The sequence below is a fragment of the Salmo salar genome, chromosome ssa09, assembly GCF_905237065.1.
Source record: "Salmo salar chromosome ssa09, Ssal_v3.1, whole genome shotgun sequence".
Classification (NCBI taxonomy): domain Eukaryota; kingdom Metazoa; phylum Chordata; class Actinopteri; order Salmoniformes; family Salmonidae; genus Salmo; species Salmo salar.
The window spans coordinates 151,455,668-151,480,422 of NC_059450.1; the positions used below are offsets into that span (position 1 = coordinate 151,455,668).

General features: G+C 49.0%; 1 protein-coding gene across 4 annotated transcripts; it reads right to left on the reverse strand.

Annotated features, from left to right (window-relative positions):
- LOC106613247 (Golgi integral membrane protein 4) lies at positions 1 to 24,193 on the reverse strand. Of its 4 annotated transcripts, none has more exons than XM_014215321.2 (16): positions 23,392 to 24,193; positions 17,252 to 17,326; positions 17,086 to 17,135; positions 16,730 to 16,780; positions 16,470 to 16,620; positions 13,272 to 13,354; positions 13,004 to 13,087; positions 9,358 to 9,576; positions 9,013 to 9,279; positions 8,615 to 8,916; positions 8,393 to 8,469; positions 6,593 to 6,663; positions 3,713 to 3,865; positions 3,478 to 3,537; positions 2,521 to 2,595; positions 1 to 1,977 (listed from the first exon to the last, which is right to left on the reverse strand). In XM_014215321.2, the coding sequence occupies exons 1-16, from the start codon at positions 23,576 to 23,578 to the stop codon at positions 1,840 to 1,842; spliced, it is 2,043 nt and encodes a 680-aa protein (XP_014070796.1). In that variant the 5' UTR covers positions 23,579 to 24,193; the 3' UTR covers positions 1 to 1,839. The 4 variants fall into 4 exon arrangements, with proteins under 4 accessions (XP_014070796.1, XP_014070797.1, XP_014070795.1 ...); XM_014215322.2 differs by having other exon boundaries at positions 9,013 to 9,267; positions 16,730 to 16,783; XM_014215320.2 differs by having other exon boundaries at positions 16,730 to 16,783.
- Positions 24,194 to 24,755: the final 562 nt, after the last annotated feature.

Here is a 24,755-nt window from a genome sequence, read left to right on the forward strand (position 1 = left end):
TGGGTTGTAGATGCTTTTATACATGTTTAATTCAACCACATTCACTTTGTTGTTACCAAATAAACCAGTTTTGTCCCCCAGGCAGGTGGAAAAATATTTACAACTGTTTCTATACATTACACAGTAGTGATTAAGGATCGGGTGATCGGGTCAAGTGGATATTTGTGATTAAGATCCAGGTCAACAGGTAAACTACACTATGAAAGGACCTGTGATCCACCGGCAATGCGTACTTAGCTAGTAACAAGAGGACAAGCAACGTAGACAAGTAAAAACAGGAGAATGAAAATGAACGGTTGATTTTTTCCCCTACTATTGGCATCTGTGATACAGTAGTTCTTCCTGTAGCAACGACAGTAGTTCTTCCTGTAGCAACGACAGTAGTTCTTCCTGTAGCAACGACAGTAGTTCTTCCTGTAGCAACGACAGTAGTTCTTCCTGTAGCAACGACAGTAGTTCTTCCTGTAGCAACGACAGTAGTTCTTCCTGTAGTAACGACAGTAGTTCTTCCTGTAGCAACGACAGTAGTTCTTCCTGTAGCAACGACAGTAGTTCTTCCTGTAGTAACGACAGTAGTACTTCCTGTAGTTCTTCCTGTAGTTCTTCCTGTAGTAACGACAGTCGATTTCATAGCGCTTTGAGAACACTGGAGAAACATTTTCAAATCCACCCATAAGGATTGTCATATCTACAATATGGGGGATTGGAGGATTGGAAAACATGTCCTACTAAACGTACATTGAGAGGAATTTGGTGTAAAAAAAAAATGTGTACAAAACAAATTTAAAAAAAAGACTTGGGCACAAAACAGATAGTATACAGTAACATGACCTTCTCATGTCTGATAGGTCACTAGATGGATGGAAACACAGATGTGTGTGTGCGCGCGCGCGCATGTACACACACACACACTGACTTTTTTTTTTTAAACGCAACATGCAAATATTTCTACGATTTTACTGAGTTGCAGTTAATTTAAGGTAATCAGTCAATTGAAATATATTCATTAGGCCCTACTCTATGGATTTCACATGACTGGGCAGGGGCACAGCCATGGGTGGGCCTGGCTTGCAAGTGGGTGGGCCTATGCCCTCCCAGGCCCAGCCAGTCAGAATGAGTTCCCCCCCCCCCAAAAAAATGGCTTCATTACAGACAGAAATACTCCCCAGCTGTCCCGGTAGCTAGTCTCAGAAGATCACGCAGGTGAAGAAGCCGGAAGTGGAAGTCCTGGACTGGCGTGGTTACACATGGTCTGAGGTTGTGAGGCCGGTTGGATATATTGCCAAAATCTCTAAAACAACATTGGAGGTGGCTTATGGTAGAGAAATTAACATTCAATTCTCTGGCAGCAGCTCTGGTGGACATTCCTGCTGTCAGCATGCCAATTGCACGCTCCCTCAAAACTTGACACATCTGTGGCATTGTGTTCTGTGACAAAACTGCACATTTTAGAGTGGCCTTTTATTGTCCCCAGCACAAGGTTCACCTATGTAATGATCATGCTGTTTACTCAGCTTCATGATATGCCACACCTGTCAAGTGGATGGATTATCTTTGCAATGGAGAAATACTAATGAAACCAAAATCTTTACATGTAGTGTTATATATATATATATAATTCCCAGTTGCAGTAGGAGAATTCTGTCCAGAAGTTCATCAGTTCCAGTCCCACACAAAAACAAAAGTGAATACCATCCCATCTCCAAGCAGACAATAGAATTCCAATTGGAATGCCGAGTGGGCGCCTGATTTTACTCCTTTAGAGGGAACAATAGTGAGATCTGATTGGCTCCCAGTGATGGGGAAAGGCACTCTCATTGGTCAATGTCTCTGTCCAGCTCACATCTCCCGTCGATTGGGCCGCTCGTCCTGTCCAACCCCCACCTCCTTGTCTTCGTAGTTGTCCTCCTCGTTGATCTCTCCTTTCCTGTGTTCTCCCTCCTTCTCTGCTGGGACCTCTTGCTCTTTCACTTCATCCTGCAGCAGAACAAACACAGTCACCAGGTGGGTAAGACCATAGACAGGATGTGGAGTGGAGCAATGTTCTACACTAGAGCAGCCAAATATGTATACATGACTCTAGGAACTGCCACCGATGGAACGTTCTAGAGCAGTAAGGTGAGAACATGGAATACAGGCCACACAGGCAGATCATCTCAGAACATTGAGGCAAGTATGGTGGACCGGTGACAGAGTGACCATTGTGGAGCAGTGTCAGATCATTCACTAGTGTTTAGATGGGGGGGCACACACACACACACACACACACACACACACACACACACCCAGAATGAGCTTGGGGGGGTAACCAGACACCCCCAGAATGAGCTTGGGGGGGTAACCAGACACCCCCAGAATGAGCGTGGGGGGTAACCAGACACCCCCAGAATGAGCTTGGGGGGTTAACCAGACACCCCCAGATACCCTGAAGAAAGTGAAAGTGTGTTTAATTGGCCAAACCCACAGTCGTTTTCCCACTCAGGGTTCCACGTACAATATTCCATAGTGTTCTAGACTCACGTGTTCTCCGTTCTCCTCGTTGTATGGCTCCTCCTCCTCCTCCCTCTTCTGCCTCCCGGCCAAATCCTCCTGAACCTAACAGGGTTAATCACCATCAGACCTTCTCCCTCTGTTTAGACCTGTGTGTGTGTAGTGTAGTGTGTGTGTGTGTGTAGTGTAGTGTAATGTGTGTAGTGTAGTGTAATGTGTGTAGTGTGTGTGTGTGTGTGTGTGTGTGTAGTGTAGTGTGTGTGTAGTGTGTGTGTGGGTGTAGTGTAGTGTAGTGTAGTGTGTGTGCGTGTGTAGTGTAGTGTGTGTGTAGTGTGGGTGTGTATAGTGTGTGTAGTGTAATGTGTGTAGTGTAGTGTGTGTGTAGTGTGTGTGTGTAGTGTAGTGTAGTGTGTGTGTGTGTGTAATGTAGTGTGTGTGTAGTGTAGTGTGTGTGTGTGTGTCTGTGGGTGTGTGTGTGTAGTGTGTGTAGTGTAGTGTGTCTGTGGGTGTGTGTAGTGTCTGTGGGTGTGTGTAGTGTGTGTGTAGTGTAGTGTGTGTGTGTGTGTGTGTGTAGTGTGTGTGTGTAGTGTGTGTGTAGTGTGTGTGTGTAGTGTAGTGTGTGTGTCTGTGTGTGTGTGTGGGTGTGTATAGTGTAGTGTGTATAGTGTAGTGTGTCTGTAGTGTCTGTGGGTGTGTGTAGTGTGTGTGTAGTGTAGTGTGTGTAGTGTAGTGTGTGTGTGTGTAGTGTGTGTGTGTGTGTAGTGTGTGTGTGTGTGTAGTGTAGTGTGTGTGTGTGTGTGTGTGTGTGTGTAGTGTGTGTGTGTAGTGTAGTGTGTGTGTGTGTGTAGTGTAGTGTGTGTGTGTGTAGTGTGTGTGTGTAGTGTGTGTGTAGTGTGTGTCTGTGTAGTGTAGTGTAGTGTGTCTGTGTGTGTGTGTAGTGTGTGTGTAGTGTGTGTGTGTGTGTAGTGTGTGTGTGTGTGTGTGTACCTCGTCCTCCGGATACAGCTCATCCAGGTTGTCTTCCTGCTGGTCGGGGTTTACCGCCATCTGTAAACATAGAAACCATGACAACTGTTACCATGGCAAGGTCACTGGAGCAACTTTTAGCCGTTGTATGTGTCAGGCTAAGTTTGTCATCGTCACATCTCAGACTATTTCTAACGGTCGTCTCCTTCCTTTCTCTCCCTCCCTCTCTCCCCTACCCCTCCCTCCCTCCTCTCACCACCAGTTCCTCGTCTATGGCTGGGTGGTTGGGGAGCGTGTCTGCCTCCTCTTCCTCCCTATGCTGAAGATGCTGCTCCTCTGCCACGTCAAACTCATCCTCTCCCTGGTTATTAGGGTCATCCTCTGGGTCCACCTCCCTCTCTACTGCCCCCTGCAGGACGGGAGGGACGGAGAGAGAGTATCAGTGTGTTGCGTGTCAAACTGTGCATATCACACTTCAGATAGGAGTGGGTCTTTCTGGTTTACTATCCGCACGCACGCACGCACGCACGCACGCACGCACGCACGCAGAGAAAAAACACTAGACCAACACCCAAGGGACTGTGGCTATGGTAGAGGCTGATGTTTGTGTCAGGCAGGGAAAGAGGGGTTTAAAGTCCTCCAGTACTATAATTCACTACATCACTAGGGAAAGAGGGGTTTAAAGTCCTCCAGTACTATAATTCACTACATCACCAGGGAAAGAGGGGTTTAAAGTCCTCCAGTACTATAATTCACTACATCACTAGGGAAAGAGGGGTTTAAAGTCCTCCAGTACTATAATTCACTAGGGAAAGAGGGGTTTAAAGTCCTCCAGTACTATAATTCACTAGGGAAAGAGGGGTTTAAAGTCCTCCAGTACTATAATTCACTAGGGAAAGGGGGTTTAAACCATCACTAGGGAAAGAGGGGTTTAAAGTCCTCCAGTACTATAATTCACTACATCACCAGGGAAAGAGGGGTTTAAAGTCCTCCAGTACTATAATTCACTAGGGAAAGAGGGGTTTAAAGTCCTCCAGTACTATAATTCACTAGGGAAAGAGGGGTTTAAAGTCCTCCAGTACTATAATTCACTAGGGAAAGAGGGGTTTAAAGTCCTCCAGTACTATAATTCACTACATCACCAGGGAAAGAGGGGTTTAAAGTCCTCCAGTACTATAATTCACTAGGGAAAGAGGGGTTTAAAGTCCTCCAGTACTATAATTCACCAGGGAAAGAGGGGTTTAAAGTCCTCCAGTACTATAATTCACTACATCACCAGGGAAAGAGGGGTTTAAAGTCCTCCAGTACTATAATTCACTACACACAGGGAAAGAGGGGTTTAAAGTCCTCCAGTACTATAATTCACTACATCACCAGGGAAAGAGGGGTTTAAAGTCCTCCAGTACTATAATTCACTACATCACTAGGGAAAGAGGGGTTTAAAGTCCTCCAGTACTATAATTCACTAGGGAAAGAGGGGTTTAAAGTCCTCCAGTACTATAATTCACTACATCACCAGGGAAAGAGGGGTTTAAAGTCCTCCAGTACTATAATTCACTAGGGAAAGAGGGGTTTAAAGTCCTCCAGTACTATAATTCACTAGGGAAAGAGGGGTTTAAAGTCCTCCAGTACTATAATTCACTAGGGAAAGAGGGGTTTAAAGTCCTCCAGTACTATAATTCACTAGGGAAAGAGGGGTTTAAAGTCCTCCAGTACTATAATTCACTAGGGAAAGAGGGGTTTAAAGTCCTCCAGTACTATAATTCACTAGGGAAAGAGGGGTTTAAAGTCCTCCAGTACTATAATATCACCAGGGAAAGAGGGGTTTAAAGTCCTCCAGTACTATAATTCACTAGGGAAAGAGGGGTTTAAAGTCCTCCAGTACTATAATTCACTAGGGAAAGAGGGGTTTAAAGTCCTCCAGTACTATAATTCACTACATCACTAGGGAAAGAGGGGTTTAAAGTCCTCCAGTACTATAATTCACTACATCACCAGGGAAAGAGGGGTTTAAAGCCCTCCAGTACTATAATTCACTACATCACCAGGGAAAGAGGGGTTTAAAGTCCTCCAGTACTATAATTCACTAGGGAAAGAGGGGTTTAAAGTCCTCCAGTACTATAATTCACTAGGGAAAGAGGGGTTTAAAGTCCTCCAGTACTATAATTCACTAGGGAAAGAGGGGTTTAAAGTCCTCCAGTACTATAATTCACTAGGGAAAGAGGGGTTTAAAGTCCTCCAGTACTATAATTCACCAGGGAAAGAGGGGTTTAAAGTCCTCCAGTACTATAATTCACTAGGGAAAGAGGGGTTTAAAGTCCTCCAGTACTATAATTCACTACATCACTAGGGAAAGAGGGGTTTAAAGTCCTCCAGTACTATAATTCACTAGGGAAAGAGGGGTTTAAAGTCCTCCAGTACTATAATTCACTACATCACTAGGGAAAGAGGGGTTTAAAGTCCTCCAGTACTATAATTCACTAAAGGGAAAGAGGGGTTTAAAGCCCTCCAGTACTATAATTCACTAACACAGGGAAAGAGGGGTTTAAAGTCCTCCAGTACTATAATTCACTAGGGAAAGAGGGGTTTAAAGTCCTCCAGTACTATAATTCACTACATCACTAGGGAAAGAGGGGTTTAAAGTCCCTCCAGTACTATAATTCACTACATCACTAACTCTGGTTTCAGGACTTCTTAGAAAGACGTAGTCAATTCAATCATTTTACATAGAGGAGGCAGGTAGCCTAGTGGTTAGAGCGTAGAGGAGGCAGGTAGCCTAGTGGTTAGAGCGTAGAGGAGGCAGGTAGCCTAGTGGTTAGAGCGTAGAGGAGGCAGGTAGCCTAGTGGTTAGAGCGTAGAGGAGGCAGGTAGCCTAGTGGTTAGAGCGTAGAGGAGGCAGGTAGCCTAGTGGTTAGAGTGTAGTGGAGGCAGGTAGCCTAGTGGTTAGAGCGTTGGGCCAGTAACTGAAAGGTTGCTGGATCGAATCCCCAAGCTGACAAGGTAAAAATCTGTCGTTCTCTGATGTCAGAGACAAAAGAGTGAAAACTACAGTTGAAACTGGGATCACAGATTCACATCAGACCATATGACTGTCCGTGGATCAGAGAATGTTAGGTGATCTAGAAACCCATCTCACCTCCTGTAGTTGTGGTACTCGGTGTTCCTCTTCATCTTGCTCCTCATCTTGCTCCATGTGAGGGTCCCTCTCTGTACACACCGCAAGCCAACAGTCAGCCAGGTAAACAGCCAGGTAAACAGCCAGGTAAGCATGTAACATATTCAGACCCCTTGACTTTTTCCACATTTTGTTACGTTACAGCATTATTATAAAATTGATTAAATTCTACCCACAATACCCCATAATGACAAAGAATAAAATGGTTTTTAGATTTTTTTTGCAAATTTACATCAAAATAAAATAATGAAATATGACATTTACATAAGTATTCAGACCCTTTACTCAGTACTGTGTTGAAGCATATTTGGCAGTGATTACAGCCTCAAGTCTTCTTGGGTATGACGCTACAAGCTTGGCACACTTGTATTTGGGGAGCTTCTCCCATTCTTCTCTGTAGATCCTCTCAAGCTCTGTCAGGTTGGATGGGGAGCATCGCTGCACAGCTATTTTCAGGCCTCTCCAGAGATGTTTGATCAGGTTCAAGTCAAGGCTCTGGCTGGGCCACTCAAGAACATTCTGAGACTTGTCCTGAAGCCATTCCTGCGTTGTCTTGGCTGTGTGCTTAGGGTCGTTGTCCTGTTGGAAGGTGAACCTTCGCCCACAGTCTGAGGTCCTGAGTGCTCTGGAGCAGGTTTTCATCAAGGATCTCTGTACTTTGCTCCGTTCATTTTTCCCTTGATCCTGACTAGTCTCCCAGTCTCTGCCGCTGAAAAACATCCCCACAGCATGATGCTGCCACCACCATGCTTCACCGTAGGGATGGTGCCAGGTTTCCTCCAGAAGTGACGCTTGGCATTCAGGCCAAAGACTTCAAATCTTGGTTTCATCAGACCAGTGAATCTTGTTTCTCATGATCTGAGAGTCCTTTAGGTGCCTTTTGGCAAATTCCAAGCGGGCTGTTATGTACCTTTTACTGAGGAGTGGCTTCTGTCTGGCCACTCTACCATAAAGGCCTGATTGGTGGAGTGTGCAGAGATGGTTGTCCTTCTGGAAGGTTCTCAGAGGAATTCTGTCAGAGTGACCATTGGGTTCTTTGACACATCCCTAACCAAGGCCCTTCTCACCTGATTGCTCAGTTTGGCTGGGCGGCCAGCTCTAGGAAGAGTCTTCTTCCATTTAAGAATGATGGAGGCCACTGTGTTCTTGGGAACCTTCAATGCGGCAGAAATGTTTTGGTACTCTTCCCCAGATCTGTGCCTCGACAAAATCCTGTCTCGGAGCTCTACCGACAATTCCTTCGACCTCATGGCTTGGTTTTTGCTCTGACATGCACTGTCAACTGTGGGACCTTATATATACAGGTGTGTGCCTTTTCCAAATCATGTCCAATCAATTGAATTTACTACACGTGGACTCCAATCAAGTTATAGAAACATCTCAAGGATGATCAATGGAAACAGGATGCACCTGAGATCAATTTACCGTCTCATAGCAAAGGGTCTGAATACTCATGTTTTAAATTTTTAATAAATGAGCAAACATTTGTAAAAACCTGTTTTCGCTTTGTCATTATGGGGTATTGTGTGTATATTTCTGCTGATTTTCTTTTTTTTAATCGAATCCATTTCAGAATAAGGGGCAGGGGTCTGAATACTTTCAGAATACACTGTATGCAATCACACTTGTCAAGGCCTTATTTCAGACACATTCATAGAAAAAAACATCCATTGTGTGTAAATGTCAATATCGGTCTCCCTCTTTAAAATGGTTCCAGAATCCAGACAGAAAATGTTTGGTGAGTTCGATTGATTTTCTCACCTTCGTCATCATCAATATGAGGTTCTTCATCACCTTGGACGATGTCATTGTCCATGTTGTCATAGTTACTCTTCTTCCTGAACAACATAATATTACAACACAATGTAACACCATTCCATGGGCATGTTGTGGGGTCAAATTCTTTTCAATAAGTCATTGATGAATTGTATTGAATTGAACTGAGACCTCTTCGTGACCTCTACATAACCTTTGAACTCTGACCTGATCTGCTCCTCCTTCAGTAGTTGTTCCCGACGGTCCGCCTCTCGATGCTGCTCTTCCTCTCTCTCGTGCTGAGCTCGCAGACGCTGCTCTCTCTCCCTCTGCACTCTCATTCTCTGGGCCAGCAGGGCCTCCTGGCGCAGCTGGAGTTCCCTCGTCCTCTGGGTCCTCTCAGCCTCCAGGCGCTGCTGCTCCTGCTGCTGCTCGTAGGCAGACTTCACCCGCTCCACCTGGGGCTGGGCCACGTGGGCCTCCTGCTGGAGGTGGGTCTCAGGGATGTGGTGGATGTCATTTTGTGGATCCTGGGGAAACCAGACAGACGTTGAGACAACAGGTTCTAATGCTGTTTTAAAGAGCTTGTATTAAGCCGTTCTAACTGGTTCTAAAGTGGTTCTTACCTGTTGTGGTTGGCGTCTCTGATGGTCCAGAGCGTTGTCGTCTGGCTGGTCTTGTTCCGCCTCCAACCTCTCGTCTTCCTGTGGTTGTTCAGATTCCTCCTCCAGCTTCTGGGGCTGCCCCGCCTGCTCCATCTCCTCCTCCGCCAGCTCTCTCCTCCTCTCTGCCTCCCCCTCTGCATCCCCATATCCCTCTTTCTCAGCATGGTGGGACTGGGCAGGCTGAGACTGGAACTCTGGCTTGCCCACTTCCTCTTCCTGCAGATGCAACTGCTTATTAGAAGAACAGAGTGTGTTAGAGGATGAGAGTGTATGGTAGTGTGTGTTTGTATGTGTGAGACAGTGTACCCTGGATTGTGTGTCCCCATGGTCTTCCTCATGGGTGTGTGATTCTACGTGGGGCTCAGCGAATAAGGCAGCTGACTGTGGTGAGGGTGGGCCCTGTTCTTGGGGCTCGGCCAATACAGCAGCTGGCTGGGCCTGTTGGTGGGCGGGGTTTTGATCATGTTGACGGCTGGGCATTCTGATCAGGGTCTCTTTGAGATGCTTAAACTCATCCACCTGGACCTGAGGAGAGACCATCAGACAACCTTCAGACAACCTTCAGACAACCATAAGGAAACAGTGAGGCCAGGACATGCAAACAACCAAGTCAGAATTATTGAAGGGCACTTGCAAACTTGCATTAGCAAAGGTTAGCCTAAGGTTAGAAGTGCGTTAGGAAGCAGCGTAGCTGGACCAGGAAGACTGCCAGAAGAGCAGGGGTCAGAGGTTGAGAAAGAGGTTACCGTGCGAGGGGGGCAGGCAGGCAGCAGACATGCAGAACGACAGCCCACCTACAGATGGCAGGACATCGGAGCAAAGGACCATTAGGCCAGTCCACATCACCCCCCCTTTCCAGAATTAGTGGTACAGTCCTTTATCCCCTTTGTACATCAAATGGACTGGACCAGTTAAGCCTCAGCACCCAGTTTATCACAGACTCCATGCCTTTTCTGACAGCCAAAGCTGTAGAACTCTTACATTCTTTCCTCTCTCTCCCTCCAATCTCCCTCCAGATTAGTTTCAGAATGCTTTTGATGTGCCGCTCAAGCTCACACACCCCAACCACCTGACACCCATCCTCCCAAACACACACACACACACACCGTAGTGAACCAAACCACCTGACACCCATCCTCCCAAACACACACACACACACCGTGGTGAACCAACCACATGACACCCATCCTCCAACACACACACACACACACACACACACACACACCGTAGTGAACCAACCACCTGACACCCATCCTCCAACACACACACACACACCGTGGTGAACCAACCACCTGACACCCATCCTCCAACACACACACACACACACACACCGTAGTGAACCAAACCACCTGACACCCATCCTCCCAAACACACACACACACACACACACACACACACACACACACACACCGTAGTGAACCAACCACCTGACACCGCCCCAACACACACACACACACACCCCGTAGTGAACCAACCACCTGACACCGCCCCACACACACACACACACACACACACACACACACACACACACACACCCCGTAGTGAACCAAACCAGCTGACACCGCCCCAACACACACACACACACACTGCCGCTCTGAGAGAGTCATGACTTCCTGTCCTTCACCAGGATGGTCCCTAGACAGCATGTCAGAAACCAGGCTGGCCCCTAGACAGCATGTCAGAAACCAGGCTGGCCCCTAGACAGCATGTCAGAAACCAGGCTGGCCCCTAGACAGCATGTCAGAAACCAGGCTGGCCCCTAGACAGCATGTCAGAAACCAGGCTGGCCCCTAGACAGCATGTCAGAAACCAGGCTGGCCCCTAGACAGCATGTCAGAAACCAGGCTGGCCCCTAGACAGCATGTCAGAAACCAGGCTGGCCCCTAGACAGCATGTTAGAAACCAGGCTGGCCCCTAGACAGCATGTTAGAAACCAGGCTGGCCCCTAGACAGCATGTTAGAAACCAGGCTGGTCCCTAGACAGCATGTCAGAAACCAGGCTGGCCCCTAGACAGCATGTCAGAAACCAGGCTGGCCCCTAGACAGCATGTTAGAAACCAGGCTGGTCCCTAGACAGCATGTCAGAAACCAGGCTGGCCCCTAGACAGCATGTTAGAAACCAGGCTGGCCCCTAGACAGCATGTCAGAAACCAGGCTGGCCCCTAGACAGCATGTCAGAAACCAGGCTGGCCCCTAGACAGCATGTCAGAAACCAGGCTGGTCCCTAGACAGCATGTCAGAAACCAGGCTGGCCCCTAGACAGCATGTTAGAAACCAGGCTGGCCCCTAGACAGCATGTCAGAAACCAGGATGGTCCCTAGACAGCATGTTAGAAACACCAGGCTGGCCCCTAGACAGCATGTTAGAAACCAGGCTGGCCCCTAGACAGCATGTTAGAAACCAGGATGGCCCCTAGACAGCATGTTAGAAACCAGGCTGGCCCCTAGACAGCATGTTAGAAACCAGGATGGTCCCTAGACAGCATGTCAGAAACCAGGATGGTCCCTAGACAGCATGTTAGAAACCAGGATGGTCCCTAGACAGCATGTTAGAAACCAGGCTGGCCCCTAGACAGCATGTCAGAAACCAGGCTGGCCCCTAGACAGCATGTCAGAAACCAGGCTGGCCCCTAGACAGCATGTTAGAAACCAGGCTGGCCCCTAGACAGCATGTTAGAAACCAGGCTGGCCCCTAGACAGCATGTTAGAAACCAGGATGGTCCCTAGACAGCATGTTAGAAACCAGGATGGTCCCTAGACAGCATGTTAGAAACCAGGATGGTCCCTAGACAGCATGTTAGAAACCAGGCTGGCCCCTAGACAGCATGTTAGAAACCAGGATGGTCCCTAGACAGCATGTTAGAAACCAGGCTGGCCCCTAGACAGCATGTTAGAAACCAGGCTGGCCCCTAGACAGCATGTCAGAAACCAGGATGGTCCCTAGACAGCATGTTAGAAACCAGGCTGGCCCCTAGACAGCATGTTAGAAACCAGGATGGTCCCTAGACAGCATGTTAGAAACCAGGATGGTCCCTAGACAGCATGTTAGAAACCAGGATGGTCCCTAGACAGCATGTTAGAAACCAGGATGGCCCCTAGACAGCATGTTAGAAACCAGGCTGGCCCCTAGACAGCATGTTAGAAACACCAGGCTGGCCCCTAGACAGCATGTCAGAAACCAGGCTGGCCCCTAGACAGCATGTTAGAAACCAGGATGGTCCCTAGACAGCATGTTAGAAACACCAGGCTGGCCCCTAGACAGCATGTCAGAAACCAGGCTGGCCCCTAGACAGCATGTTAGAAACCAGGATGGTCCCTAGACAGCATGTTAGAAACACCAGGCTGGCCCCTAGACAGCATGTCAGAAACCAGGATGGTCCCTAGACAGCATGTTAGAAACACCAGGCTGGCCCCTAGACAGCATGTCAGAAACCAGGCTGGTCCCTAGACAGCATGTCAGAAACCAGGCTGGCCCCTAGACAGCATGTTAGAAACCAGGCTGGCCCCTAGACAGCATGTTAGAAACCAGGCTGGCCCCTAGACAGCATGTCAGAAACCAGGCTGGCCCCTAGACAGCATGTTAGAAACCAGGATGGTCCCTAGACAGCATGTTAGAAACCAGGATGGTCCCTAGACAGCATGTTAGAAACCAGGCTGGCCCCTAGACAGCATGTTAGAAACCAGGCTGGCCCCTAGACAGCATGTCAGAAACCAGGATGGTCCCTAGACAGCATGTTAGAAACACCAGGCTGGCCCCTAGACAGCATGTTAGAAACCAGGATGGTCCCTAGACAGCATGTTAGAAACCAGGATGGTCCCTAGACAGCATGTTAGAAACCAGGATGGCCCCTAGACAGCATGTTAGAAACCAGGATGGTCCCTAGACAGCATGTTAGAAACCAGGATGGTCCCTAGACAGCATGTTAGAAAGAACAGTCAGTGTCTCCCCCTACCTGAGCTGAGACCAGCGCACTCTTGTGGTCCTCTAGCGTCAGTGCAAGCTGATCATGGGCATCCTTCAAGTCCTTATGTACTATCTGTAATAATAATAATAATAATAATAATAATAATAATAATATAGTAAGATAAAAATACATGGTGATGGATCGTCCTAGCTTTCCAATGACCTTAAGATTGCCTTTTCCTTATTCAATATCGACACATTTACAGAAACAATTCCAGGTTGTACTCAGACCAAGCTCTCGTATTCCCAGGACTCACCCGTGCATCCTGCAACTGGACATGGATGTCCTGGTGAGCTTTCCTCAGCTGCTTATTCTCCTCTCTCAGATTATACACATTCTCTACAGTAATTACATAAAGATATACACCATATTTATTACAATGTTATTATGTCACACCTTCTCAACTCCAAACTGCAACACTGCTCCAAGTCAGGAGAGGGAGACAAAGACCTAGTATTCACTCCTTGTCTGTCTGTCTGTCTGTCTGGCTCTGGCTGTCTGTCTCTGTCTCTGGCTGGCTGGCTCTGGGCTGGCTGGCTCTGGTGGCTGGCTCTGGGTGGCTGGCCTCTGGGTGGCTGTGGCTGGCTGTCGCTGGCTGGCTGTCTCTGGCTGGCTGGCTGGCTGGCTGTCTCTGGCTGGCTGGCTGGCTGGCTGTCTCTGGCTGGCTGGCTGGCTGGCTGGCTGGCTGGCTGGCTGGCTGTCTCTGGCTGGCTGGCTGTCTCTGGCTGGCTGGCTGGCTGGCTGTCTCTGGCTGGCTGGCTGGCTGGCTGTCTCTGGCTGGCTGGCTGGCTGGCTGTCTCTGGCTGGCTGGCTGGCTGGCTGTCTCTGGCTGGCTGGCTGGCTGGCTGTCTCTGGCTGGCTGGGTGGCTGGCTGTCTCTGGCTGGCTGGGTGGCTGGCTGTCTCTGGCTGGCTGGGTGGCTGGCTGTCTCTGGCTGGCTGGGTGGCTGGCTGTCTCTGGCTGGCTGGCTGGCTGTCTCTGGCTGGCTGGCTGGCTGTCTCTGGCTGGCTGGGTGGCTGTCTCTGGCTGGCTGGGTGGCTGTCTCTGGCTGGCTGGGTGGCTGTCTCTGGCTGGCTGGGTGGCTGTCTCTGGCTGGCTGGCTGGCTGTCTCTGGCTGGCTGGCTGGCTGGCTGTCTCTGGCTGGCTGGCTGGCTGGCTGTCTCTGGCTGGCTGGCTGGCTGGCTGTCTCTGGCTGGCTGGCTGGCTGGCTGTCTCTGGCTGGCTGGCTGGCTGGCTGTCTCTGGCTGGCTGGCTGGCTGGCTGTCTCTGGCTGGCTGGCTGGCTGGCTGTCTCTGGCTGGCTGGCTGGCTGGCTGTCTCTGGCTGGCTGGCTGGCTGGCTGTCTCTGGCTGGCTGGCTGGCTGGCTGTCTCTGGCTGGCTGGCTGGCTGTCTCTGGCTGGCTGGCTGGCTGTCTCTGGCTGGCTGGCTGGCTGTCTCTGGCTGGCTGGCTGGCTGTCTCTGGCTGGCTGGCTGTCTGTCTCTGGCTGGCTGGCTGGCTGTCTCTGGCTGGCTGGCTGGCTGTCTCTGGCTGGCTGGCTGGCTGTCTCTGGCTGGCTGGCTGGGTGGCTGTCTCTGGCTGGCTGGCTGGCTGTCTGGCTGGCTGGCTGCTGGCTGGCTGGCTGGCTGGCTGGCTGTCTCTGGCTGGCTGGCTGGGTGGTTGTCTCTGGCTGGCTGGCTGGGTGGCTGTCTCTGGCTGGCTAGCTGGCTGGCTGTCTCTGGCTGGCTAGCTGGCTGTCTCTGGCTGGCTGGCTGGCTGGCTGTCTCTGGCTGGCTGGCTGGCTGGCTGTCTCTGGCTGGCTGGGTGGCTGGGGCTGGCTGGCTGTCTCTGGCTGGCTGGGTGGCTGTCTCTGGCTGGCTGGGTGGCTGTCTCTGGCTGGCTGGCTGGCTGTCTCTGGCTGGCTGGGTGGCTGTCTCTGGCTGGCTGGGTGGCTGTCTCTGGCTGGCTGGGTGGCTGTCTCTGGCTGGCTGGGTGGCTGTCTCTGGCTGGCTGGGCTGGCTGTCTCTGGCTGGCTGGCTGGCTGTCTCTGGCTGGCTGGCTGGCTGTCTCTGGGGTCTGGCTGGCTGGCTGTCTCTGGCTGGCTGGCTGGCTGGGTCTCTGGCTGGCTGGCTGGGTGGCTGTCTCTGGCTGGCTGGCTGGGTGGCTGTCTCTGGCTGGCTGGGTGGCTGTCTCTGGCTGGCTGGGTGGCTGTCTCTGGGCTGGCTGGGTGGCTGTCTCTGGCTGGCTGGGTGGCTGGCTCTGGCTGGCTGTTCTGGCTGGCTGGCTCTGGGTGGCTGGGTGGCTGGCTCTGGGTGGCTGGCTGGCTGGCTCTGGGTGGGCTGGCTGGGTGGCTCTGGGTGGCTGGCTCTGGGTGGCTGGCTCTGGGTGGCTGGCTGGCTGGCTCTGGGTGGCTGGCTGGCTGGCTCTGGGTGGCTGGCTGGCTGGCTGGCTGGCTCTGGGTGGCTGGCTGGCTGGCTCTGGGTGGCTGGCTGGCTGGCTCTGGGTGGCTGGCTGGGTGGCTCTGGGTGGCTGGCTGGGTGGCTCTGGGTGGCTGGCTGGGTGGCTCTGGGTGGCTGGCTGGCTGGCTCTGGGTGGCTGGCTGGCTGGCTCTAGGTGGCTGGCTGGCTGGCTCTAGGTGGCTGGCTGGCTGGCTCTCCTTGGCTGGCTGGCTCTCCTTGGCTGGCTGGCTCTCCTTGGCTGGCTGGCTCCGGGTTGCTGTGGGTGGCTGGCTGGCTCTGAACGGATGCCTGGATGGCTCTGAATGGCTGGCTGGCTGGCTCTGAACGGCTGGCTGGCTGGCTGGCTCTGAACGGCTAGCTGGCTGGCTGGCTCTGAACGGCTGGCTCTGAACGGCCGGCTGGCTGGCTGGCTCTGAACGGCCGGCTGGCTGGCTGGCTCTGAACGGCTGGCTGGCTGGCTCTGAACGGCTGGCTCTGAACGGCTGGCTGGCTCTGAACGGCTGGCTGGCTGGCTGTGAACGGCTGGCTGGCTGGCTGTGAACGGCTGGCTGGCTGACTGGCTCTGAACGGCTGGCTGGCTCTGAACGGCTGGCTGGCTGGCTCTGAACGGCTGGCTCTGAACGGCTGGCTCTGAACGGCTGACTGGCTGGCTGGCTCTGAACGGCTGACTGGCTGGCTGGCTCTGAACGGCTGACTGGCTGGCTGGCTCTGAACGGCTGGCTGGCTGGCTGGCTCTGAACGGCTGGCTGGCTGGCTGGCTCTGAACGGCTGGCTGGCTCTGAACGGCTGGCTGGCTGGCTCTGAACGGCTGGCGGCTGGCTCTGAACGGCTGGCCGGCTGGCTCTGAACGGCTGGCTGGCTGGCTGGCTGACTGGCTGGCTGACTGGCTGGCTGGCTATGGGTCTGTCCGTGGGTCTGTCTGTGTGTCTGTGGGTGGGTCCGTCCGTCGCCGTCTGTGGGTGGGTGGGTCTGTCCGTCCATCCCAGTCCGTGAGTGGGTCCGTCCGCGTGTGGGTGCACCTTTGAGCTTGGAGACTTCCATCTCTTTGGTCTGCTGTAGCTTGTCGAAGCGGTCCTTGTGTTCGTCCAAGGCCTTGCCGTGGTCGTCTCCCTGAATCTGATGCTGCTCCTGCAGGTCCTCGTGCTGCTTCTTCAGGTCCTCGTGCTGCTTCTAAAACAACAAGGACAGAGGGTGGGTCAGTGTGTGTGTGGGTCAGTGTGTGTGTTTGTGTGTGGGTCAGTGTGTGTGTGTGTGTGTGTGTGTGTGTGTGTTTACTTACCTTCAGCATCTGGTGCTGCCCATGTAAAGCATTGAATTTGTTGCTGGAGTCCTGCTGTTTAACAAACAAAAAAACGACAAACATTTACAATCCCCGTCTCTACTCATCCTTTAACATTACATTATCAATAACCCCAGCCACACTCCCCTCAGACGCATGTCAGCCCACAGCAGGAAGTGACATCAGTGCTGCTGACCTAATAAAACCATTAGACTACAACTGTTTCTCAGTCTGGACAGGTGTTGGCAGTCAGACAGAATCATTTAACAGTCCTACTAAAACAGATGGGCACATAATGCTGACTTTAACAGCATCTCATTCTGTCATTAGTACCAGAGCTGAGGACTAAAGCCTACCTTCTCCTTGTTCAGTGACTGTTGGGTTTCAAGTTTATACACCAGATAATCTGTTGGAGACAGGAGGGGAAGATATGATGGAATCACCAGGCTTGTAAAGAGTGTATAATTGAGGATTGATGTACTTCATGTAGTAATTTAGACAGTATTGGCTGCTCTCTCTCACCCTCTTTGGCCTTCTTGTGCTCCACACGTTCCTTCTGCAGAGACTTCTCTAGCCGCGAGCGATGCTCATACACCACTGAGAAACAGAGAGAAAAGAGAGAGAGGAGGATGAGGGAAAGGGAGAGAAAAGAGAGAGAAAAGAGGATGAGGGAAAGAGAGAAAAGAGAGAGGAGGAGGATGAGGGAAAGAGAGAGAAAAGAGAGAGGAGGAGGATGAGGGAGAGAGAAAACAGAGGAGGAGGAGGAGGATGAGGGAAAGAGAGAGAAAACAGAGAGGAGGAGGATGAGGGAAAGAGAGAGAAAACAGAGAGGAGGAGGATGAGGGAAAGAGAGAGAAAACAGAGAGGAGGAGGATGAGGGAAAGAGAGAAAACAGAGAGGAGGAGGATGAGGGAAAGAGAGAAAACAGAGAGGAGGAGGATGAGGGAAAGAGAGAGAAAACAGAGAGGAGGATGAGGGAAAGAGAGAGAAAACAGAGAGGAGGATGAGGGAAAGAGAGAAAACAGAGTTACTGTGAGGGGATGTTCTCACGGGGCCATCTGGACTGGAAGCTAAACAGAAAGCTGTTTATGATACAAACATTTAGACTTAACACACACACGGATAATTATAGGCTTTGAACAAGCAAACAGATCCTTTGCTGTGTGTGTGTACTGTACGTGTGTGTGTACGAATGTGTGAGGGTGTTCTGTATTGGTTCAGAGTGTGTAATCTGGCATTGCCATTCGCTGAATGATGGTCAGGTGTGATAGTCCACAGTCCCTGAGATTGACCTCTCACCTTTACCTATCCCCACCTCTTCTCAAATCCCAAAGTGGGTAAAGTTAGTAATAGTTTTACAAGCAGAATGACACGGTTGGTAGGAGAAGCTTTATTTCCAAAAAGTTAAGAAAAACCATTAGTCTTTGTCTATAAGAGAAAGAGTGTTTCTCCAGACTTTAAAAGGGGTAGAGTGACATCGTGAGAACCAAAGGCAAACAGCCAACCCAACACATCATCCGTATCATACAACCTGGAAAATCATAGCAGAACAGAAGTGTCAGAGAGCCTTTGCCGTCGTCAGAGAGCCTTTTGCCTTTTGCCGTCGTCAGAGAGCCTTTTGCCGTCGTCAGAGAGCCTTTTGCCGTCGTCAGAGAGCCTTTTGCCGTCGTCAGAGAGCCTTTTGCCGTCGTCAGAGAGCCTTTTGCCGTCGTCAGAGAGCCCTTGCCGTCGTCAGAGAGCCCTTGCCGTCGTCAGAGAGCCCTTGCCGTCGTCAGAGAGCCCTTGCCGTCGTCAGAGAGCCCTTGCCGTCGTCAGAGAGCCCTTGCCGTCGTCAGAGAGCCCTTGCCGTCGTCAGAGAGCCTTTTGCCGTCGTCAGAGAGCCTTTTGCCGTCGTCAGAGAGCCCTTGCCGTCGTCAGAGAGCCCTTGCCGTCGTCAGAGAGCCCTTGCCGTCGTCAGAGAGCCCTTGCAGTCGTCAGAGAGCCCTTGCCGTCGTCAGAGAGCCTTTGCCGTCGTCAGAGAGCCTTTGCCATCACTTTACTACAGTAGGTAGCTTAACAAAGGCCTATTGTACATGCATTCAACATCACAGGTTTAAAGTATGCATTTATTACACATTGCAACAGTGCTAGTAACTCCCTTTAACACTAAGGCTAAATTCCACAACATATATTCTGGGTAAGCTACATCTCATTACCATTATCGGCACTGATTTGGACACAAGGGGAGTGGAAGCAATAAGGTGGAAGGAAGCCTACCTGTACTTCCACCTGTCCACTTCTCAGATTAGTGTGGGTGAAGGAAAGGAAATGAGGAAAGGAAGAAACGTTAGACTATTGAGAGCTACCCATAGACTGGGACCATACCTTTACCAGGGACCAAGACATGAGAGAGTGGTCTGAGCTGTACAGCTCCACTGTGTTCATTTCTCAGTGCCAGTGATCTCTTTTAGATTAGGCCATGCATCTCTCTCAGTCAAGACAGTCGGGGCCTGATAGATTAGGTGAGGGGAAGTCAGGACAAAGACAAACTGAAGCAAAAACACACAACACTGGGAGACAGAAGAGAGGTAGAGAGAAGGGGAGAGGTAGAGAGGCTGAGGGAGGAAAGTAAAGGGGCAAGGCAGGATGGAGAAGGAAGGAGGCATTGAATCAATTTTAGAACAGTGTTCAAACCCAGAGAAGCCCCTGTTGTACCAGGAACAAACCCAGAGAAGCCCCTGTTGTACCAGGAACAAACCCAGAGAAGCCCCTGTTGTACCAGGAACAAACCCAGAGAAGCCCCTGTTGTACCAGGAACAAACCCAGAGAAGCCCCTGTTGTACCAGGAACAAACCCAGAGAAGCCCCTGTTGTACCAGGAACAAACCCAGAGAAGCCCCTGTTGTACCAGGAACAAACCCAGAGAAGCCCCTGTTGTACCAGGAACAAACCCAGAGAAGCCCCTGTTGTACCAGGAACAAACCCAGAGAAGCCCCTGTTGTACCAGGAACAAACAACCGTGTGTCCCAGGTCTCAAGCTCGAAAAAAAGGACCCATCCCATAACCCCACCATGGGGCAGTCTGTTCACATCAGCAAACCATTCGCACACACAACGCCATACTGCCATCTGCCCAGTACAGTTGAAACTGGTATTAATCCGTGAAGAGCACACTTCTCCAGCGTGCCAGTGGCCATCGAAGGGGAGCATTTGCCCACTGAAGTCGGTTAGGTCACCAAACTGCAGTCAGGTCAAAATCCACAGTTTCATCAGCTGTCTGGGTGGCTGGTCTCAGACGATCCCGCAGGTGAAGAAGCCGCATGTGGAGGTCCTAGGCTGGCGTGGTTAGATGTGGTCTGTGGTCGTGAGGCCGGTTGGACGTACTATCAAATTCTATAAAACGACGTTGGAGGCGGCTTATAGTAGAGAAATTGACATTCAATTCTCTGGCAACACCTCTGGAGCACATTCCTACAGTCAACATGCCAATTGCGCACTCCCCCAAAACTTCAATCTGCGGTATTGTGTTGTGTGACAAAACTGTTCATTTTAGATCTGCCTTTTATTGCCCCCCAGCACAAGGTGCACCTGTGTAATGATTAGAGGTCGATTAATGGTCGATTAATTAGGGCCAATTTCACATTTTCATAACAATTGGTAATCGGTATTTTTGGCCACCGATTTGCCGATTTCTTTTTTTTACACCTTTATTTAACTAGGCAAGTCAGATTAAGAACACATTCTTATTTTCAATGACGGCCTAGGAACAGGGGTTAACTGCCTTGTTCAGGGGGGATTCGGGGATTCGTTTTTGCAACCTTCGGGTTAATAGTCCAACGCTCTAAACACCTGCCTTACATTGCACTCCACGAGGAGCCTGTGTGGCAGGCTGACTACCTGTTACGCGAGGGCAGCAAGAAGCGAAGGTAAGTTGCTAGCTAGCATTAAACCTATCTTATAAAAAACGATCAATCTTAACATAATCACTAGTTAACCACACATGGTTGATGATATTACTAGTTTATCTAGCGTGTCCTGCTTGCATATAATCGATGTGGTGTCTGTTAATTTCTCATCGAATCACAGCCTACTTCGACAAACGGGTGATGATTTAACAAGCGTATTTGCGAAAAAGGACTGTCGTTGCACCAATGTACCTAACCATAAACATCAATGCCTTTTTTTTTTTAAATCAATACACAAGTATATATTTTTAAACCTGCATATTTAGTTAATATTGCCTGCTAACATGAAATTGTGTCACTGCTCTTGCGTTCATTGCCTGGCTCGTTGCGAACTAATTTGCCAGAATTGTACATAATTATGACATACAATTGAAGGTTGTGCAATGTAACAGGAATATTTAGACTTAGGGATGCCACCCGTTAGATAAAATACGGAACAGTTCCGTATTTCACTGAAAGAAAAAAAACGTTTTGTTTTCGAGATGATAGTTTCCAGATTCGACCATATTAATGACCTAAGGCTCGTATTTCTGTGTGTTATTATGTTATAATTAAGTCTATGATTTGATAGAGCAGTCTGACTGAGCGGTGGTAGGCACCAGCAGGCTCGTAAGCATTCATTCAAACAGAACTTTAATGCGTTTTGCCAGCAGCTCTTTGCAATGCGTTGCACTGTTTATGACTTCAAGCCTGTCAACTCCCAAGATTAGGCTGGTGTAACCGATGTGAAATGGCTAGCTAGTTAGCCGGGTGCGCGCTAATAGCGTTTCAAACGTCACTCGCTCTGAGACTTGGAGTAGTTGTTCCCCTTGCTCTGCATGGGTAACGCTGCTTCGAGGGTCACTGTTGTCGATGTGTTCCTGGTTCGAGCCCAGGTAGGAGCGAGGAGAGGGACGGAAGCTATACTGTTACACTGGCAATACTAAAGTGCCTATAAGAACATCCAATAGTCAAAGGTATATGAAATACAAATCGTATAGAGAGAAATAGTCCTATAATAACTACAACCTAAAACTTCTTACCTGGGAATATTGAAGACTCATGTTAAAAGGAACCACCAGCTTTCATATGTTCTCATGTTCTGAGCAAGGAACTTAAACGTTAGCTTTCTTACATGGCACATATTGCACTTTTACTTTCTTCTCCAACACTTTGTTTTTGCATTATTTAAACCAAATTGAACATGTTTCATTATTTATTTGAGGCTAAATTGATTTTATTGATGTATTATATTAAGTTAAAATAAGTGTTCATTCAGTATTGTTGTAATTGTCATTACAAAAAAAAATTCAATAACAAAAAAATATAATTTAATAATAAAAAATCCTAAAATATTATAATAATAATACTTTTTTTTACAAAAAATAAAATAAATATTGCCTGATTAATTGGTATCGGCCTTTTTTGGTCCTCCAATAATCGGCATCGGCGTTGAAAAAGCATAATCGGTCGACCTCTAGTAATGCTGTTTAATCAGCTTCTTGATATGCCAAACCTGTCAGGTGGATGGATTATCTTGGCAAATGAGAAATGCTCACTAACAGGGATGTAAACAAATTTGTGGATTTTTGTTGTTGTTGAGAAATATGCATATGGAACATTTCTGGGATCTTTTATTTCCGCTCATGAAACACGCTATATGTTGCATTTACATTTTTGTTCAGTGTATTTGACTGATAAATCTCTTTGATTGCAACTTAGACTTCTCACTTCAATGCAGTTATTGTAAATTGCTCTGCATGAGACTGTCTGCTAACTCTAGTAGAGAACATTTAAATCCTACTGAGTGGAACTCGGCCACCAGAGTCGTTGGCAGAGTGAAGGCCAGTAAAAGTCTTAGTAATGTATGGCAGTTAACAGCTGCTCTGTTGTCAAAAGGGGAAAATGTGAATCGATATTCCCCCACAGGCTGTGTAACAGTCCATCTCTAAATATAGGTCACATTAATGCTATCAACAGTGGAGAGTAGATATTGAATGACAGTGAGGGGAACAAAAGCATCGCTCCACAACAATGTGAGTAGGCTGAAGTGAGTTACCTCAGACAGAATTTGAGTGAAGCACTATCCAATCCATTTCAAGTGGGTCCATTTATTTACAGTCCATCTGGGCATACATTACATTTAAAACATGGAACAACCATGTGTGTAGCCTAACCTAGGTGATGAAACAAAGTATATCAAAATTGAAGTGTCCGTTTTGAACTAATCTAGAAAGAACAATTGTACAACCAAACATAAAATGTGTGGTTTCGTTATCTAAATGCCAGGACCTACATAGAGAAAGCAGCAGCCTGGTGACCTGTCTGACAGGTGATGTTTCCAGAGGAGCAGAGCATGCCTCCAGACACCGAGGCCACCAGATATCCTTTATCAAGAAAGGACATTCCACGGGACTCGACCAAACTCCAAATAACCTCTTAGTTGCCGGTATCATGCTTGGCTAAAGGCTAAGTGTGGGATGATATGCGCTAAACTCAAATTCAACCCAGTAAACTGAGCCAGAAAATGCAAAATAAACCACCGCGGTGACAGTCACGATTTCGACACTCACAACGTTGTTTAAAAAAAAACGGATGCACTTGTTTATTTTAATAAAAATCAGATCTCGCTAAAGAAATATGCCAAGAAAGTCATAAAAGTACAAAATACAAGTCACATTCGAAGTCCTCCCTCTCGCCTTTATTTCTTCAAACCTCTTTTCCCCCAAAAATGTATTTACCTTGAAGCTGCGCGGAGAGCGACTCTTGATGCTGCTGGTACTTGACAGCCATCGCCTCTGTTCTCTTCAGCTGATTGTGCATCTCATAAGATATCATCCCTCCATAAATCATTCCGAAAACCACCGCGATGAGAAGGAGAGACTGGAAGATTCTCCGCTGCCTCCGAGAACACACTCCGTTCCCCATGGTTGAATCGTCGGGTCACTTCTGTGCAAACTTCGTCTAAACTTTCTACTACTAACTACTTCAATCCCCTTCTCACCTCAGTCGTCCCCAAGCATCATTAAACAGAGGGAGCAGAAACACTTTAGAGTTGGGGGAAGTTTAGTGAAGATGTTGGATTCATTTTGGCCCACAAAAACGAAGGAATCCCAGTTTGTTTTTACTTTTCCTTGGATTTCCGTTTGACAACACTACAGACAGCAAACTCTCTCCGATATTTCATGAGAAGCAGAATTTGTCATTGTGCTTAATGTAGAAGCAATGGCTCACTCTATTCGGAAACAAACCCAGACCGGATGTAACAGATTCCCATTGCAACGCGTTCAGATTTTCTCCATCCCTGTAATATAAATCAAAATCCCGATATTTACGAGGCCTACAAAAACACTTTTAATTGTAGTTATGTGTCACCTACGCAGCGCAGCTTCCATCCAACAGCAAATAGGAAGGAAGTCCTTCCCCAATGAAATCCCCAACTCCCCGCCCCCAGCGGAACGGACTCTTCTCATTGGACACGTCGGGGTTCGGTCTAGCGCCGTGAGGAACGTGTGGGCGGGGGGACGGAGGACATGAACACAGAGTTTCTAAACCCCGAGGCGCAACATCGCTATTGTTTCCGGGAATGCTTTACGAAACAGACCAGGCCGGGCTTTTGAGATGTCAGATGAGAGAAGTGAAAAACTATTCCTTAGTTATTCATTTTCTCGAAATATAAAAAGCAGAATCTAGATTCGATACAATGTCTTAAGTAGTTGAACATGTTCTTACTCCAACCTCGAGAAAGTGACAAACTGACACGTTTTCATTTTCGTCAAAAACAACTTTTATATCGAAGGAATGCCTTTGAGTTGACAACCTTTACATGTGCAGTTCTGTGTGAGACGACCGATCGACCCGAAGACACTGGCCCCCATGACATTGCATACATGCGCGATCGGGGATTTCTATTGGAGAAGCAGTTTTAGCCTATCTTCACACTGTACTGTCTTTGATGTGAGAAAAGGTAGTACAGTACATTTTAGAAACTCTGAGCTCGTTCCCTCGCGTCTAAAAGGCGTGGTGCCCTCATCTCGACTCAACGACGCCCATCAAACACGCCGTAGCATTGGGACATAAATCACATCCGGCAGTGATTGGGAGT